The 18,210-nt window shown below is 35.8% G+C and overlaps 1 protein-coding gene across 18 annotated transcripts in view; it reads right to left on the reverse strand.

Moving 5' to 3' along the window:
- DENND4A (DENN domain containing 4A) overlaps positions 1-18,210 on the reverse strand; it is a 128,273-nt gene that overhangs the window by 18,931 nt on the left and 91,132 nt on the right. For 6 of the 18 annotated variants that reach the window (XM_084978547.1, XM_084978509.1, XM_021100187.2 and 3 more), the window contains 9 exons: positions 16,692-16,827; positions 15,895-16,101; positions 15,675-15,803; positions 15,276-15,417; positions 14,742-14,870; positions 12,052-12,168; positions 11,054-11,182; positions 4,936-6,035; positions 2,165-2,351 (listed from right to left, as the gene is read on the reverse strand). In XM_084978547.1, coding sequence (XP_084834673.1) covers positions 2,165-2,351; positions 4,936-6,035; positions 11,054-11,182; positions 12,052-12,168; positions 14,742-14,870; positions 15,276-15,417; positions 15,675-15,803; positions 15,895-16,101; positions 16,692-16,827 — 2,276 coding nt within the window. Of the gene's footprint in view, positions 1-2,164; positions 2,352-4,935; positions 6,036-11,053; positions 11,183-12,051; positions 12,169-14,741; positions 14,874-15,275; positions 15,418-15,674; positions 15,804-15,894; positions 16,102-16,691; positions 16,828-18,210 lie in introns of all 18 variants that reach the window. The other 12 variants (XM_084978537.1, XM_084978483.1, XM_084978526.1 and 9 more) reach the window with 2 other exon arrangements.

Consider the following 18,210-nt stretch of genomic DNA (forward strand, 5'->3'; position numbering starts at 1 on the left):
AATAAGCCTAGACACCTATGATCACTTGATCTTCGACAAAGGAGGCAAGACTATACAACGGGGAAAAGACAGTCTGAAGAGGAAGTGGTGCTGGGAAAACTGGATAGCTACATGTCAATCAATGAAACTAGAACACACCCTCATACCACGCACAAAAATAAACTCGAATTGGCTTAAAGACTTAAACATAAGACACGATACCTTAGGGAGTTCCCGTCGTGGCACAGCAGAAATGAATCCGACTAGTATCCATGAGGATATGGGTTCAATCCCTGGCTTTGCTAAGTCGATAGGCGATCTGGCATTGTTATAAGCTGTGGTGTAGGCTGCAGATGTGGCTTGGATCCCACGTTGCTGAGGCTGTGGTGTAGGCGGGCAGCTGCAGCCGATTTGACCCCTAGCCTGGGAACTTCCATATGCCACGGGGGCAGCCCTAAAGAGAAAAAAGAAAAAAGAAAAAAAAAAAAAGAGAAAAAAGAACATAGGCAAAACATGCTCTGACATATACCATACAAATGTTTTCTTAGGTCAGTCTCCCAAGGCAATAGAAATAAAAACAAAAAATAAACAAATGGGACCTAATCAAACTTACAAGATTTTGCACAGCAAAGGAAACCATAAAAAAAAACAACAAAAAGGGAGTTCCTGTTGTGGCTTAACAGTAATGAACCCGACTTCTATCCATGAGGATGTGGCTTCCATCCCTGGCCTTGCTCAGTAGGTTAAGGATCCAGCACTGTCATGAGCTATGGTATAGGTCGCAGATGCAGGTCAGATCTCGTGTTGCTCTGGCTATGGTGTGTACTGGCAGCTACAGCTCTGACTGGACCCTAGCCTGGGAACTTCCATATGCCGCAGGTGTAGCCCTAAAGAGACAAACAACAACAACAACAAAAAAAAAACAAACTGAAAAGAATAAGCAACAAGGTCCTGTTGTATAGCACAGGGAGATATAGCCAATCACTTGTGATAGAACATGATAGATAAGATAATATGAGAAAAAGACTGTCTATACATATGTATGACTGGGTCAATTTGCTGCAGAGCAGAAATTGATAGAACACTATAAATCAACTATAATTTAAAAAAAAGAAAAGACAATCTATGGACTGGGAGAAAATAGTGGCAAATAATGCAACTGACAAGGGCCTAATCCTCAAAATATACAAACAACTCACACAACTCAACAACCAAAAAACCAAACAACACAATTGAAAAATGGGCAGAAGATCTAAATAGACATTTCTCCAAAGAAGACATACAGATGGCCAGTAGGCACATGAAACAATGATAAACATCATTAATTATTACAGAAATACAAGTCAAAATAATATAATTCAAAAAGATACATGCACCCCTATATTCATAGCAGCACTAATAATAGCCAAGACATGGAAACAAATGTCTATCAGCAGATGAATGGATTAAGAAGATGTGATACATATATATACAGTGAAATACTACTCAGCTATAAAAAAGAACAAACTAATGCCATTTGCAGCAACACAGATGCAACTAGAGATCCTCATAATGAGTGAAATAAGTCAGAAAAGGACAAATATCATATGTTATCTTATATGTGAAATCTAAAATATGGCACAAGTGATCCTATCTACAAAACAGAAACAGACTTTCAGACATGGAGAACAGACATGTAGTTGCCAAAGGGGTGGAGGTTGGGCGTGCGATGAACTGGGAGTTTGGGGTTAGTAGATGCAAACTATTACATTTACAATGGATAGTCAATAAGGTCCTACTGTATAGCAAAGGAACTATACCCAATCTCCTGGGATAGACCATGATGGAAAAGAATATAGAAAAAGAATGTATATATACATATGACTGAGTCACTTTGCTATACAGCAAAAATTGGCACAACATTGTAAATCAACTGTACTTTAGTAAAAAATAAAATTAAAAAAACAAAAATAAAAAAACAAGAGTAGAAAAGAGAAAAAATAATGAATCCAAATGGTTACCTCTAAGAACAGGAGAAAACAAGATGTAGGGGTGAGGATGGAAGCTAGATATCTCTGAAAAGTGCCCTGGTTCACTAATGTTTTGACTTTGGAGCCATGCAAATCTTTTACAAAATTAAAACATAAAGAAAAAAGTAAAGGTACCACATATCAAATGGAGTATGACAGAACTGTTTTGAGCAAACCTTCTAAGGAGGCAGAACTCTCCAGGCTTGTTCTGCTGAAATCAACTCCCTTGGTCCCTGAAGTGGCACTGCTCTCTTGAGAAGTGGCTCCTTCCACCTCGTGGCAGACATCTTCATCTGTTAAAGAAGTAGATTCAGAATCCTGGGCTCCCACTGAAGAAAGACTGGTACGATCAGAACTTTGATCCTAAGGACATAATTATAACCTTAATTTCTTTCATATTTAAAGTTAGTTATTTAAAAAGTCACTTCTAAGGTAAGGGAAATGCCTAATTACTCAGATGATCAGTTAATCAACATTACAACTTCTAGAGAAAAAAAACAACCAATTTTACAAGGGCATACTAATTTAGATAAACATAAGCTGGAGATCTGTTTCTAAAACTGCATTTTTTAGTTGGAGTAAAGCAGATACCTGTTAATTAGATAACTACTGACTTTATAAACTTTCTTTACTGTTAATTTTCTTCCCTGAAATCCCAGCCCAGGATGATATATTTTATATCTATATATTTTATCTATAGTGTAGAATAATACATTATTCGCTTTTAATTTATGTTTACATCATTTTATTCTTTTCCACAATACAAGTTTCAAAGACATAGTTCTAGTTTTCTTTCTCTCTTTTTTTTTTTTGGCTGTGCCCATGGCATGCAGAAGTTCCCAGGCCAGGGACTGAACCCTTGCCACAGCAGCAACCCAGCTACTGTTGTGACAATGCTGGATACTTAACCTGCTGAACCACAAGAAAACTCCTCTAGTTTTCATTTTTGAGAACACCAAAGTATAAGTATTTTTTCTGATTATATCTAAAAAGATTTTTGTATGAATAAAAAGTTTTTAAAAATAGCTGTAATTCCACTGCCCAGATAAATTTTTTTTTTTTCTAGCCGTGCGCATGTTACTTAGTTTTAAGATGGCTTTTTACTGGCTTTTTGGCCATGTCTCATTGCATTTTTTAAGTGGGTGCTCTAGAGATTACAATACATATACCTAATCATTTATACTGACTTAAAATTAGCATTATACCACTTCATATATAATAACTATAATGAATGTCAGTGAGTCCCTTAATCACTATAAAACATCTAATATATTGAAAAAATTCCATGAGATAATGTTCTAAACTTTGTTTTGGACAATTATAAGTATTTTAAGGTATTTAAGAGGTAAAAAAAACCCCAACGGTCTTTTCATTAACCACCTATTTACCATCTATTTTTCACTTTCTTCATTTTTGAAGACCCAGGTTTTTTTGTGATATCATTTGTCTTTAGCCTGAAGAACTTCCTTTAGCATACTTGATATGGCAGGTCTGCTGGACATGAATTCTTTTCCTTTATCTGAAAATATTTTTATTTCACTTTCACCCCTAAAGATTATTTTCACTGGATATAGAATTCTGGGTTGACAGGCCTTTTCTTCAGTGGGTTAAAGGTATTGTTCCACTGCATTCTTCCCTCCACAGATTATGATGGAAACACATGGTCATTCAAATCCTTATTCCTCTATAGGTAATGTGCCATTTTTTTCAATAACTTTAAAGATAATTTTTATTCTTATTTTTTTCCAGCATTCATTTTCTTATGAACAAATGGATGTCTTGGGTTTTTATGTATGTTAGGAGTGGTTTTCTTTTTTATCCTGTCTATAGTTTACTGAGTATCTGTAAATCTAAATCTTTTACCAAATTTGGGAAACATCATCCATTATTTCTTCAAATATCTTTTCTACCATAATCTTTCTCCAATTCTTCTGGAATTCTAATTATATGTCATACCTTTGGATACTGTCCCACAACTTTCTGAGGCTCTGTTCATTTTCATAAAGTCTCTCTCTGTTTTTCAAACTAGTAATTTCTATTACTCAGTCTTCAAGTTCACAGACTTTCCTCTATCAGCTTCATTCTGCTACTGAACCCATCCAATGAGTTTATTTCAGAGTGTATTTTTATTACAAAACTAAAGAGATTATTTCTATTTCTGGCTAAGAATTCCTTTCTTTTATTTTAAATGCATCTTTATTTTCTTTACTTCTGGGAATCTAGTTATAACAGCTTCTTTAAAATTTCTGCCTGATAATTCTAATATCTGGGTTACCTTAGGGTTGCCTTTCCCTTGAGAACTGGGCACATTTTCCTGGTTCAAGTAATTCTGGATTTTATTTTGAACACCATGAATGCTACACTATTTTATTAGACAGTCAACTGAGTTACATTCAGACTGTAATTTGTGTTTTGATTTTTGCAGGTGGTGATTTAATTCTCAGCTTAATTCTCTAAGATTTGTCCATGCTGGTCTGCATCTATCCCATGTGTGTATAGCTCAAGGGTGAGGCTGAGACTTGTGTGGGCCATACACAGAATTCAGAATCCTTCTTTCAGATTCCCCTCAGACTCTCTGGCCTGTAGAAGCCCCCTTCCCTGTTTCTAGGAAATAAGGCTTTCTCTTTAAGTTTTAGCTGCCAGGAATGTCATGCCACACTGTGGCTGCGACTTGCTCTTGGAGTAGAGATGTATGAGAAAGAAAATAGGAAATTCGCCTCTGGGTGGGTCCCTCTGCACAATCTGCTTTTATTTTTCAGAATTCTTGTACAGTTGTTTTTTGCATTTTGTCTAGAGTTTTTAGTTGTAATTAGTGGGAGGGATAGGCTTTAGTGGCCTGATGTCACCACAGTGGAACTAGAACTAAAAGCAGACATCTTTGCAAGTAAGGGACTATTGGTGGTAGAAGAGGATAAATGGAAAAGTAGAAAATACTAGTAAAACTTACCTTAGATGATGTGGTATACATGGTGAATCTTGAATACCATTTGCTTGCTTTTTCTGCAACTCCTTTTCCAGCAGTGAACATACTGTTTCTTAGAACATCTAGTTTAGGTACTAGTAGTGTATCTAAATTAAATGAAGGTGATGAATGGGTCAATGCAGCTTGAGATTCTTCCCTAAATGGACAAGTAGGTGAGAAAGCTGGAGAAGACCAGAGTCTATCCCTTGGTCTGTCCTCGCTTTTTGAATAACTTTTAGATTTCGTAAGTCTCACTGGCCTAGGAGAATTAGGAGGCAGGCTAGATCTTCTGCACGCCTTGACCAATGTTGGGCTTTTCTTAGTGGTTGCTTTATCATCACATGCTCGCTGTAAATCAATGCTTGGTGTACGACTTGTCAAAGGACTGGTCATGTTGTTCATATACATCACAATTTCTTCAGCTAAATCCCGCCTAGCAGATGGTGTTGAAATGCTTTTACTATCATCTTCCTCCTCCTCCCCCTCCTCTTTTTGCTGCTGTTCAGTCTCAGCAACCAATAGAGAGAGGGGATCAAATCCTGTTGCAACATCAGTTTTTTCAAAAGGTTTTACTGAAAAGCTGCTGTTCAAGCACTGACTCCTCTTGGGATTCTGTGGAGCAACATCAGCCGCTTTTGAGCCATCTGTTTCACCATCTAAGTCTTCTAAGTCAAAAATGACAGGAGAATCCACTTTATCTACCAAACAGTTAGAACCATCGAAAGGGGTATCATCATCACTAGATTCCTTTTCAAGACTGTCTCTTTTTGATCTTAAAGATGGCTTTCCAATATCAAGACTATTTGGTCTTGTGCTTTTTGAGATAACACTTGAAAGAATTTTTGCATCAGCTCCTAATTTTTCGACCATATCTCCCGGGTTTGCTTCCTGGTTAACTCTGTTGAGCATAAGTCCCATCAGTACTCCTCCACTAAGATTGCGGTTTCTATTTCCCCAGGACATTTGCTGTTGTAAATTAGGCTCATTGTCACTTTTATGTCTTTTCCTGAAGCATCGACTTTGAATGTTTCCTGTATCATTTGTATCCTCAAAAGATGATATTAAGGGTGGCTCAGATGTGCTTTCTGAAAAACAAGGAAAATGTTTTTAGCCATGAAACATGTAATGTGCAAATATAAATTGTCTTAAATACTTAAGACACTGGTAATGAAAATGCTAATAGCAAGCACTCATCAAGTGCCTGCTATTTATTTAATAGACGCTGTACTAGGCACTTTACTTACATCATCTACCATAATCTCTCCAACATCCTTATGGGTGGAGATACTCAGGGAGATTAACTATCTAGCTCAAAGTTACCCAGTCCTTAATTCAAATCCAGATCTGACTAGCTATAAGGGGAATGCTCCTAGATATAAGAATGTACTGCTTTCCAAATGCATAAATTAAAATTAGTGTTTATTCTTGGCATATTTAATAATAATAATAAATTTGTCAATTCCACTGAATTGATTACATAACCATGGTTATACAATTGTGGCTGTGCTAGATGACCTTAAGATTCTGAGTCTCCTCCTATAAAAATGGAAAACAAAACCAAAAACACTAAACCAAACCAAATTAAAGACAGCTGTGTTAGCTTTACTCATAAATAAAAATTATTTTAAAAACTCCAAATCATTATGACTATAGATGTGACTAAATAATTTTACCCTTGCTTTACGTAGTGATTCAAGTTTGTAACAGTCAAATGTGAAGGGCCACTTTGTATTCAGAAACACTGTTCACTGCTTTTTACCAAATTACTTAGGTACCTATACTGAAAGCAGAAATCTAGATTTCTGATCACTATAATTGTCCTTATTATGTGGGAGTCTTCTAAAGCATTAGTCTAGGTATGGTATTATCAACTATTCTCTTTATATGTTTTATCAACAAAATTAACTCTCTAAAATCAGACAGTTACTAAAAACATGCTTTTTTTCCTGCCACATGATGCAGTCAGGTAACACACTAGGACTATTAGCGACCATAAAAGCCTACAAACTAATATTGTCTAATAAGCATACAGCATTAACAAGGAAAATAGTAGAGAGGTGAAATATATTCTTTTTTCAGTACCAGCTTATGATTAGGTATATACGAAACCAAGAATACACTTTCTTCTGATATTCTGAGACACTTTCTGCTTGACAGTGTAAATACTATCAAAGACCCAAAGGAATCTTGAAACCCAAAGATAAACTCTGGGACTGCATTTAAATAGATGTGCAATGGTTCCTTTGCAAAGTCAGAACTATGCGACAGCCCCAAACAAAAGCTGATTATCAAATTATACCAGGGGTTGGCAACCTACACCTCTGAGCCAAAACTGGCCTGTGGACTGTCTCCAAAGGTTTTAACATTTTTAAAGAGTTGTAAAAATCACACATACAAAGAACAGGTGATACAGACTGTATGTAGCCTGCAAGGCCTGAAATATTTACTATCTGGCCATTTACAGAGAAATGTCTGATTCGAAGTTTATATACATGCTAAATTCCACCAGAAAAGGCTGAATACTGAGTGCCTTTAACACAGAGGCTGCAAGTTATTTAACTTCCTGGGGCCAGGTGGCTCTGTGACGATTCTAGGTAATGATGTTGAAGTGACAGTTTTTGAGGATTTCTGGGAAAACTTTTGCTTTTCTGGTACATGAGATAGCTGTGGCTGGTACTTGCCCATTCTTTCTGCCTTGCACAGGCAGGTGGTGCCTGAAGTCACCAGTGATTATATTATCCTCATGGTTAGGTCCAGAGTTCTGACGGCAAAGCTCCTGACCAACATTGAGCAATTGTTTACTTTGGAATTTATTGAGAAAAGAAACCCTCAACTTGTTAAAGCCACTGTTAAATCTTATTTTCTGAACCTTAAAGCTAAAGAATTGCTAGCTGATATACTAGTCCTTTTTCAGATCATTGAATATGCTCTGATCACCTTCCTACTATATGGCCTTTTACATACTGCGTCCCACTGCTTAGAATGCTCCCTTTCAATTCCTCCTTCAGAACCCCTATCCTCTTTTGTTTTCTACTCACCCTTCAGATCTAAGCTCAAAAACCATATGCTCAAGGAAACCTTTCCTGAACAAGGTCCCCCCAAACCCAGGATAGTCTACTATATGTTCTCCTAGCAACTCACAGCCCTTCTTGACAGTATAAGTATCAGTAAATGTATTTTTACACTTACTTAATTGATTAATGTAAAAAGTATTTACATTTACTGACAGTATTTAATATCAGTAAGTGTATTTTTACATTTACTGAATTGACTAATGTTTTCCCAACCCGCCTACCTATTTCTCCATGAAGACAGGGACAAGGTTTATTTTTTTGTTCCTTACTATATCCCAGTAGCACCTGGCATATGGTAGCATATAGTAGGAGCTCAAATAACAATTACTGGAGTTCCCATTGTGGCTCAGTGAGTTAACAACCCGACTAGTATCCATGAAGATGTGGGTTCAACTTCTGGCCTTGCTCAGTGGGGTAAGAATCCAGCGTTGCCATGAGCTACGGTGTGGCTCTGATCCAGTGTTGCTGTAGCTGTGGTGTAGGCAGCTGCAGCTCCAATTTGACCCCTAGCCTGGGAACTTCCATATGCTGTAGGTGTGGCCCTAAAAAAAGACAAAAAAAAAAATAATAATAATTCAGTGAATGAATATTGCCTGCTGGCCAACAGACCAACCCAGAATATAACATAATAACATATTATGACATGTTATAGCTAAATGTGATAGCTAAAGATAAAAAGTTGAAACACAGAATGAGGCTTAAAAATTTTTAGAGCATGTTTTCCTACCTCACAGTATGTTTCATTTCAGAGTAAATTTTCTTGTGACTGAATGCTGAGCAATTCAATATACATTTTTCAAAATCTTAAAATTCCCAGGATAATCATGAAGTAACTATAGGGTGATGATTTTATTTCAATATCGAACCAAACATTAAAATATATCTTTGGTAACATCTACTTAAGTTTTCCTTAGTACCATTCCTTCAAATAAAGTAATTTGGTACCCCCCCAAAAAGATCTCTTTGGTCACTCCAGTCTTTGGTTTATTCCACTAAAGGAGAGCTTGGTTAGAAGCTCTCATTTATATAAGATATAAATACAATATACATATACTGTACTACAAAACATAAAGAAACCTGCAAAGTTCTTTGAATCCTAACATGTACTAACATATATGAAAAAAGTTATAGAAAAGTAAGTATGCCTATAAATCCCATATAGAATAAACCCATAGTACTTAACAGATGGGAAAGTTTTCAAGCCAAAAATCTTCAGGATAAACACTTCTAGTTCACACCTAGGAAACCTCTCATAGGCTTCTAAAAAACTTACTTGTTAAGCACAGAGGGCAATCAAAAGCCAGGTGCTGAATCATAAGCTGATTACTCTGATGAAATGGCAGAATCAAAGGATGGTTTACAATTATATTAAAATAGAAAGTTCATAAAAGCAGGTCTTATGAGAATGGCGAGCATGAATAGACAGTAATGAAAGAAGAAGAAAGCCAAGACTACCAAAGGCAGGTTACTAGGTTATTATTAGACAATGATTAGGAAGGACTAAATGGCTGTGAGGCAATTCCATGATACCAACGAAAAACATTTTAAGGTTTTAAGTTATAACAATTATCTAAGAAATGCAGAGTAAGATAGTTCATTTAACCTTTTTTTTCTGATAGCTAGAGCAGGGGTATGCAAACTTTTTCTCTCAAGGGCCAGATAGTAAACATTTTAGGTTTTGCAGGCCACCAGTTTCTGCAGCAACTCCTCAGCTCTGCCGACGTAGTGCCAAAGCAGGCATGGACAACACATAAGGCAATGAGCTGGTTGTGTGTCAATCAACCTTTGTTTATGAACAGTAAACTTTGATTCATTCAGTTTTCATGTGTCCCAAAATATTCTTCTTTTGACTTTTTACCATTTGAAAAATGTAAAAAACCACTCTGTACAAAAAACAGGCTGCAGTCCCCATTTGGCCCATGGGCCATAGATTGCCTACTCCTAAGCTAGAAGCATATCTAACTATGCTGCAGAAAAACAAACATCACTGCAGCAGGGCCATTTACAGAGATACTTCTGCCTTTACAGCACAAGTCCTTCAATATTTTTTTGGATTATAACATGATGCAGAAGTGAACTAATACAAAATAGAATATTGTAATTATTTAATACTAGAAACTCTAAATCCCATGTCCCTTTAGTTCCCTCTGCCCAGAATGGTCTTATGAAAAATTTGTGAGACCAAGTATTATCCTGGATCCTAAACTGACTTTTCCATTATCTAGCTGATAGCTTAGGTGATCTGCCAACAGTCCCAATATGCCTGAGTTTTCTCATCTTTAAAACAGTGTTAATATTCCCTCTTACTAATACAAACACTGCTGTAATAATATATACAAAGTAATATATAAAAGGTGCTTTGAAAAGAAAAAATATTAGGTATTGCTATCTAAACTATGGGAAGGACTATCCTTTTGCTCTGAAAAAAACAGGAACAATATGAGGACTAAGGAACTCTATGCTTCATTTAAAAAGTGGCAAGGTATGTGGTTCCCTCAGATAGATCACCTCACTTGCTCCCCCTTCCCTATTCCAAAAAGTCCCCACAGTTCGAACTCAAAAGATAGTTTGTACGTTGTAGGTTTGTTCCTTTACTTTGTTACAATAAAAACCTCAACAAAGTATTTATAAAATAAAAAATTTAAGCTACTAAGCTATACCAAGAGATGCTGTAAAAATATTAAAAAAAATAATGCTGGAGAATTAAAAAAAAAAAAAAAAGTCACTAAGGAGTTCCTGTCATGGCACAGAGGAAATGAATCCCACTAGTATCCATGAGGATACAGGTTCAATCCCTGGCTTCACTCAGTAGGTTGGGATCCAGCATTGCCATGAGCTGTGGTGTAGGTCGCAGACATGGCTCAGATTCCACGTTGCTGTGGCTGTGGCTGGCAACTGTAGCTCCCATTCGACCCCTAGCCTGGGAACTTCCATATACTGTGGGTGCGGCCCTAAAAAACAAACAAACAAAACACTAGAAATCAGACACAAATTATTTTGCATACCAAGAGGTACACTATTCAACTTACCTGTGCTTTCTCCTGATATTTTATCAGCATTGTTATTTTTACCATTGAGGCGAACTATACTGGAAGAACTTTGATAATCGAGCTTAGGAAGACAATCAGCACTTCCTTTTGCACTCTCGCTTTCTGACACTGTAGAGATTAAAATGCAATTGTTAAGATGAAATCTATATACATCAGAAGAGCCATAAAGAGAAGTAGCTTTTAGTTCTAAATATTTCTACCTGAAAATAGGTGATAAGAAAATACTGAATACCTCTTTATCTATTTGTCAATTACAAATACGTGGTTCCATTTATTTGAGTCCCCAAGGTGTGTATCAAACAACTAAGTACTTGTTATGCATGAGGTCCATGCATACATTTTATATTTCTTCTTTGGTTGTGAAACACTGCTTTTTATAGGTGGAGGTAAGTGGGAAAATATAAGTCACAGACCATTAAAAAAAATAAATAAAAATATTGGTATGCCCCAGAAAAGAGCTGCTGTTTGAAGAAATACATATTTCCACTATAAGAACAGCATTTGATTGGAGAGTGTTCTGCCACTGAGCCTGCACACGTCACATGTGAAGGATCTGTACAGTGGAACATTAGGTGGTGGAGAGGGCTTATAATGGGAGAAAAGAGGAGTTACAAAAACAAAATGAAAAATAAAATTAGTGCTTTGATGCTTAAAGTCACTTGTATTATTTATTTATTTATTTTGTCTTTTTAGGCTGCCCTGCAGCACATGGAAGTTTCTAGGCTGGGGGTCGAATCAGAGCTGTGGCTGCCGGCCTAAACCACAGCAACACAGAATCCGAGCCACATCTGTGACCTACACCACAGCTCAAGGCAATGCCAGATCCTTAATCCACTGAGTGAGGCCAGGGATTGAACCGGCATCCTCACTGACACTAGTTGGGTTCGTTACCGCTGAGCCATGACAGCAACACAAGTCACTTGTATTTTTTATTAATGTAAGTTCAAAATTTTATACAATATCATCTTAATACCTACAGGAACTAGAATCGCTTCCTTTCTTATCTTTTTCTTCTTGAATGTCCTCAGTAGATGTATTCCCTCTTCTAACTTCATCCTTAGATAATGAGTTATATCCAAGATCAGACTGGCCACCTGGAAAAAGAAAAAGAAAAAAAAATCCTATGCTGTTTATCATAAACTTCTTTACTGAGAAGAACTGGAATTAGAAGCAACACATTGGTGTTTAGATTTACTCTTAGAAAATTTTCTGGATAACTTCCAATTGAAAGCAGTATTTTGTTAGCTCCTCCCCATTTTTATTAACACAAGAAAGGGATAATCAGAAAATAATTTATTGTCAGTTCAACAATGCATTCAAAAGTAACTATGCATGTTCACTACATCTAGACTTCAAAAGACACAGACAAACTAAGCATTTATATATAAGTCCATGAATTTTCTAGATGAAGGTGTGAGATCCAACTAAGCAACAGAGAGGAAAAATCTGCAGGGAACTCAGAACACTCACACACAGATCACTGGAGCCAAATGTCTAAATGGTCTTACCAAAAAAATGGGCTTATATAAATCTATTGATAAGTAGTTAGTTTTTCTGAAAATTCAGCTGAATAATTACTGAAATTGCAAGTGAATACAACATGGGAATTAGAAAAAAAAATCTAGTGTTAAGGTTACTGAGAAAAGCAAACACTGCATCAAGAAAACTTCTTTTTTTTTTTTTGTCTTTTTGTTGTTGTTGCTATTTCTTGGGCTGCTCCCGCGGCATATGGAGGTTCCCAGGCTAGGGGTTGAATCGGAGCTGTAGCCACCGGCCTATGCCAGAGCCACAGCAACGCGGGATCCGAGCCGCATCTGCGACCTACACCACAGCTCACGGCAACGCCGGATCGTTAACCCACTGAGCAAGGGCAGGGACCGAACCCGCAACCTCATGGTTCCTAGTCGGATTCGTTAACCACTGCGCCACGACAGGAACTCCAAGAAAACTTCTAATACACTGTTCTGTTAAAAGAGGCTCTCTATAATTTTCAGCAAATTGTTTTCACTAGATTAGCATCAAAACATAAGTTTTTTTGGTTTGGGGGATTTTTTGGCCATGCCTGTGACACGAAGACGTTCCTAGGCTTGAGCCACGACAGTGACAACGCTGAATCCTTAACCACTAGGTCACCAGGGAATGCCAAAACATAAGGTTTTGAATTCTAGGTCTCTATCTTAGGAGACATGATTTTAAGTAAACCGTTTAAACTTTTTGTCTGAATCTCAAGTTTCCAGATTTATAATATACAACGTTGTTATGATTATATGAAAGACTACATATAAAAATGGTTTTATGAACTTGCAAAGAACTATCTAAAGAAATTATAGTGAGTACCATTAGGTACTTATTTTATTATCTTTGTTATAATTTTGAGTGTGTATTTTTTCTAATCAAAGTTTCAGCTCTATTTCCAAAGAAACTACAAACTAAAAGATGTGAAGATAATACTGATAAAATTCTTGATTATATTAGGTTCTGCATCACTTTAAAATAGCCTTTTTAAAGGCCATAGTTAAAAACAAACAAAAAAAAGATTTCTTCATCTTTATAAGAGATAATGCCTACTACAACTGAGGATGACTACTACAACTCTAAGTTCACAATTGCATGAACAAGAAATAAAACCAGCCAATGAAGAATTATGAAAATTACAGCACACATAGCTTATATTTATTACTCTTAAAAGTATGCATAAAAAGAGGAAGACCAAAATAATGTTAAAATTTATAGAGATAGAAGGCTTCATATTTTATTATTAATACTTGGATTTTAAAATTTAAAGTTTCTGTCCATTAATAGGTAGCTCTTATACTAACTATATTCAAAAGTCATGTCTAATTCTTATAATGTAATAATGAAAAGGACAGGATTATTCAAATAATATATTTTCTAGTGTGTCAGTTTTGATAATAGTTACATAAAACTTAAGTATAAACATGCCACACCCATGGCATGTGGAAGTTCCTGGGCCAGGGATCAAACCGACACCACAGCAGTGACCCAAGCCACTGCAGTCACAACTCCAGATCCTTAAACTGCTGCACCAACAGAGAATTCCAAATCTTATATTTTAATGAAATTAATGCCATCTTCGGTGCCAGAAAGTGATAAGTTTTATATATATTTAAATTTTTTTCATTATAACTTTTTAATTTTATATAGTTGAAGACTCACAAAAAGTTGCAAAGAGAAAACAGTACAGAGAGTTCCTGTGTCCTTTATCCAGCTTCCCCCAATATCTCACATGAAACATGGGACATCATTAAATCCTGAAAATTGGTGCTGATATGGTATTATTAACTCAGATCAGGGAATCTAAGTTTCTTTAAAAAAAAAAAAAAGCCTCTAGTAACATTCATAATACAAAGAACTTATCCTAAGAAAATGAAGTGATAGAGACCTGTGTGCTATCCAACGGTAATGGGATTATCATGGACGAGATACTGAAATAAACTCTTCTACATTTTCATTTCTATTTAAGTAAAGAACGAATAAAATTGCATAGTTATCAAATACAATATCAAATCAAGTGCCTACCATATAAAATTAAAAACTGACACTTAACAAATATATCAATGAAAATTAAAATCTAAAAAAAAGACAGTCTAGCAAACCTAGTTTTTAAAATGTATCGTAATAAATGTATACATAAGCACACACAAACCTGTGCTAGATCTATCATCAGAAGCATACACTTTGATTAAACCCGTATTAAAAGGTGCCTGCTCCACAGTGTGTGTCCCATGACCACTATCCATGCTGCCATGACTAACAGCATCCAGGTCACTGCCATCTGCTTAAGAACACAATTTGACAGCATTTTACTACTCAGGGAGATACCAAAAATACACATTAGTTTGTTGCTCAAGCTAATAATCTACTAATACTGAACATGAAAAGTGCCGTCTAATTAGCAAAATACAACTGTAACAAAGAAACCAATTGTGCATTATTAATGAATACTAAAACAAGACTACCAAAGGTTGATAATTTGACAGTTACAAGAAAAAAAAGCAAAATTTTATGTTTTTTACATGGGAAGAATACTCTAATGTTAGAATTTGCTTAATGGCAACAGAAACTGGAAAACATTCAATATTTCGAAGCTAATTAAAATTTCTAAAAAGTGCGAAGTATAACTATCAATTACTTTGAAAGAAAAATACAACATATGCATCCCTTAAAAACCTTTAATTACCTGAGAGAGTTGTTTGTGATAAATGTGCATGTTTCTTTAAAGCTCTTTTGAACTGTGCTACTCCTAAGACAACGTTTCTCACTTTTGTCCAAAGAAAATAGTCGCTACGACTCCTGGAAGGCCAGGTACTTTCCAAAACAGCCTATTCATTCAACAAAATGAAATAATTAGTAAAATATTTTTACAAATGAACACACATCAGCTTTAGAGTTAATCCAAAGAATATCTAAGTGGACTGTGTAACACAAAATAGAACAGAAAAATCTTACTTGATTTACAAAATATATTTGAGATACTCTAAAACAAATGCCAAATAACCTGCACATCACTTCTGCCATTAAATCAAGGTTGTAAAATCACAAAAATTATACTCTTTCTCCATTAAGTCAAAGTAATTACCTTATTATAGTAACCATAAGTAATGGCATTGGGGTCAATACCAGCTTTCTTCATTTCAAAAAGCACTCGAACTGCAAGAACTGGTTGATCATACTGTCCACAGAGCTGCATGAGAATCCGGTAGCACACCTGGAACACAGTAATTCCAAAAGTGTACAGAAAATATCTATCTATATATAGGTCTGGAATAAAATAATGCATTTTAAAGGATAACTGTTACCTCATCAGGTGGATCCATCTTCTTGGACTGCATTTTTTTAAGAACATCATATGCTGTTTTCAGAGCCCTGACTTTTGAATGACATACTTTCACATAAGCTGGGAGACAAATAAACCATAGTCCGTAACAGTGACGCAGCAGACACCTAGACCACATCTGAGGAATTGAAGAATACCTCTTGGCAATTTTATGGGCTGATTTAATTTCCTAGAAAAAAAATGCAAGGATCTTAATAAATTTATACATTTAAACATTCTTCTTGGGAGTTCCCACCATGGTATGGTGGAAATGAATCCAACTAGGAACTATGAGGTTGCGGGTTTGATCCCTGGCCTTAGTGGGTTAAGGATCTGGTGTTTCTGTGGCTGTGGCATAGGCCAGCAGCTACAGCTCCAATTCGACCCCTAGCCTGGGAACCTCCACATGCTGCAGATGTGGCCCTAAAAAGACAAAAGACCCAAAAAAAAAAAAAAAAAAAAAAAAAAAAGCATCCTTCTTTAACTGAATAAGTACAACTCACAGGCTTTTATAATGTTTCCCTTATAAAATCTGTCTATAATTAATATATACTCAAGCCTATGCTTGAATTTATATTATACAATATGTAAAATAAAGTTCTAGGACAAGAGAACTAGTTAACTTTTGAAGTCAGAGTACTTCAGAATTATCTTAGAATGGTTCAGGGAACACAATAATCTACTAATTTGGGGTAGTAAAGTATATTAAGAGAAGATGAATATCATATTTATTTTTGTTCTAGTACATGATTACATGAAGACTACAAAATCATCAAGTACCTGTTTTGTTCTTCTGAACATGGGAGAAGGGCTACTAGGACTACTGGATTTTGAAGGCAAATTGCTCTTTCTTGTTTGCAGAAATCCTTCAGGTCTCTCAAACAAATTGTTCTTAAGAACTGGAAATCCATTATAGCTGTTTTTGAAAAGGAAAAAAAATCTCAAGTACACATAGATGAACATACTGGTTACAAGCTAAAAAAAATATGGGCAGTAACTTCTTATTTTAACTATCTCCATCAGACTATGATATATAATCAATAAATATTCATGCTAATAAGCTTTTCTTACAATAGTAATTAAAAATATAATAGCCAAGTATAGATTCAAGTATCTATTTTAGAGGAAAAAAGGTGAAATATACTTAAATCTTGCTGAATTTGACATCAAACTCCAAAGTAACTCAAGCAAACTCTGTAAGTTAGTATTTATATAAATACATAGTGAACATATAAGATAATATGACAGTCGGTAAAAGCCCCTCCAAATCAATACTCTTTCCAACAGGACAGTTATTACTATCGTTGCTTTGGATGAATTTATTACTGTAGAACCTTCCTCCTAAAAAGATGCGAATAATGTAAGTCAACCAGGACAAGCTCTCACATTATCATAATGGGCTTATCAGGTTAGCTAAGCAAATTCAGGGACTCATTTATGAGAAATAAAACCAAAGAGGTTGGAGAAGAGAGAGAGAAAAATTACAATGGATGACTCTATGAGGAGGTGGGCCTAATTTGGGTGCTAAAGCAGGGTGTTTGGGGCATTTAAAAGGTAGCAGTAGCTTGGAAAAAGACATGCTAAAAAGAACAGAAGAAGCCCCTGAGCAGCAAACGTACCTACATTATAATATCCTGAAAGGTATGTAAATAGTTTTAATTAATGAAGGAGAAAACTATCTATAATAAAAGATAAACTATATTTGGAGTTCCCATTGGCTCAGAGGTTAATGAACCTGACTAGGGTCCATGAGGATATGGGTTTGATTCCTGGCCTTGCTCAATGAGTTAAGGATCCAGCGTTGCCATGAGCTGTGGTGTAGGTTGTAGACGCCACTAGGATCTGGCATTGCTGTGGCTGTGGTGTAGGCCAGCAGCTGTACCTCCATTTGGACCTGGGAAACCTCCATATGCTGGGGGTTCAGCCAGTAGAAAAAGAAAATAGTAGAAATGATTAAATATTAAGTAGGAATAAACCAGCAAAGAAGTTCAGGAAAACCATGTCCCTTAAAAAATTTACTCTATGTACATGGTGTGATAATAAGACCATTCCGTGTATCTTATGGAAACTTACTGTCTTATCATTTTATACAAACAGTGTAAGCATATGAGTCATCTCTTACTAAGAGGATCCACTGTGTTCATTAAAGATATTTAAGGTTTTTTCTAATGATGGGTATGATGACACCAAAATAATATCAGTAGCCTCAAAGGAAAAAAATGACTTAGATTATTTTAAAAATGGGAACTTTTTAAGCTAAGTAATTTTCTTATTAAAAGATTAAATCTAAAGGTAAATT

The sequence above is a fragment of the Sus scrofa genome, chromosome 1 (genome assembly GCF_054392235.1).
Source record: "Sus scrofa isolate SSC_HxYL_T2T_F1_AM1 chromosome 1, Sscrofa_HxYL_maternal_Yorkshire_Landrace_v2.0, whole genome shotgun sequence".
Classification (NCBI taxonomy): domain Eukaryota; kingdom Metazoa; phylum Chordata; class Mammalia; order Artiodactyla; family Suidae; genus Sus; species Sus scrofa.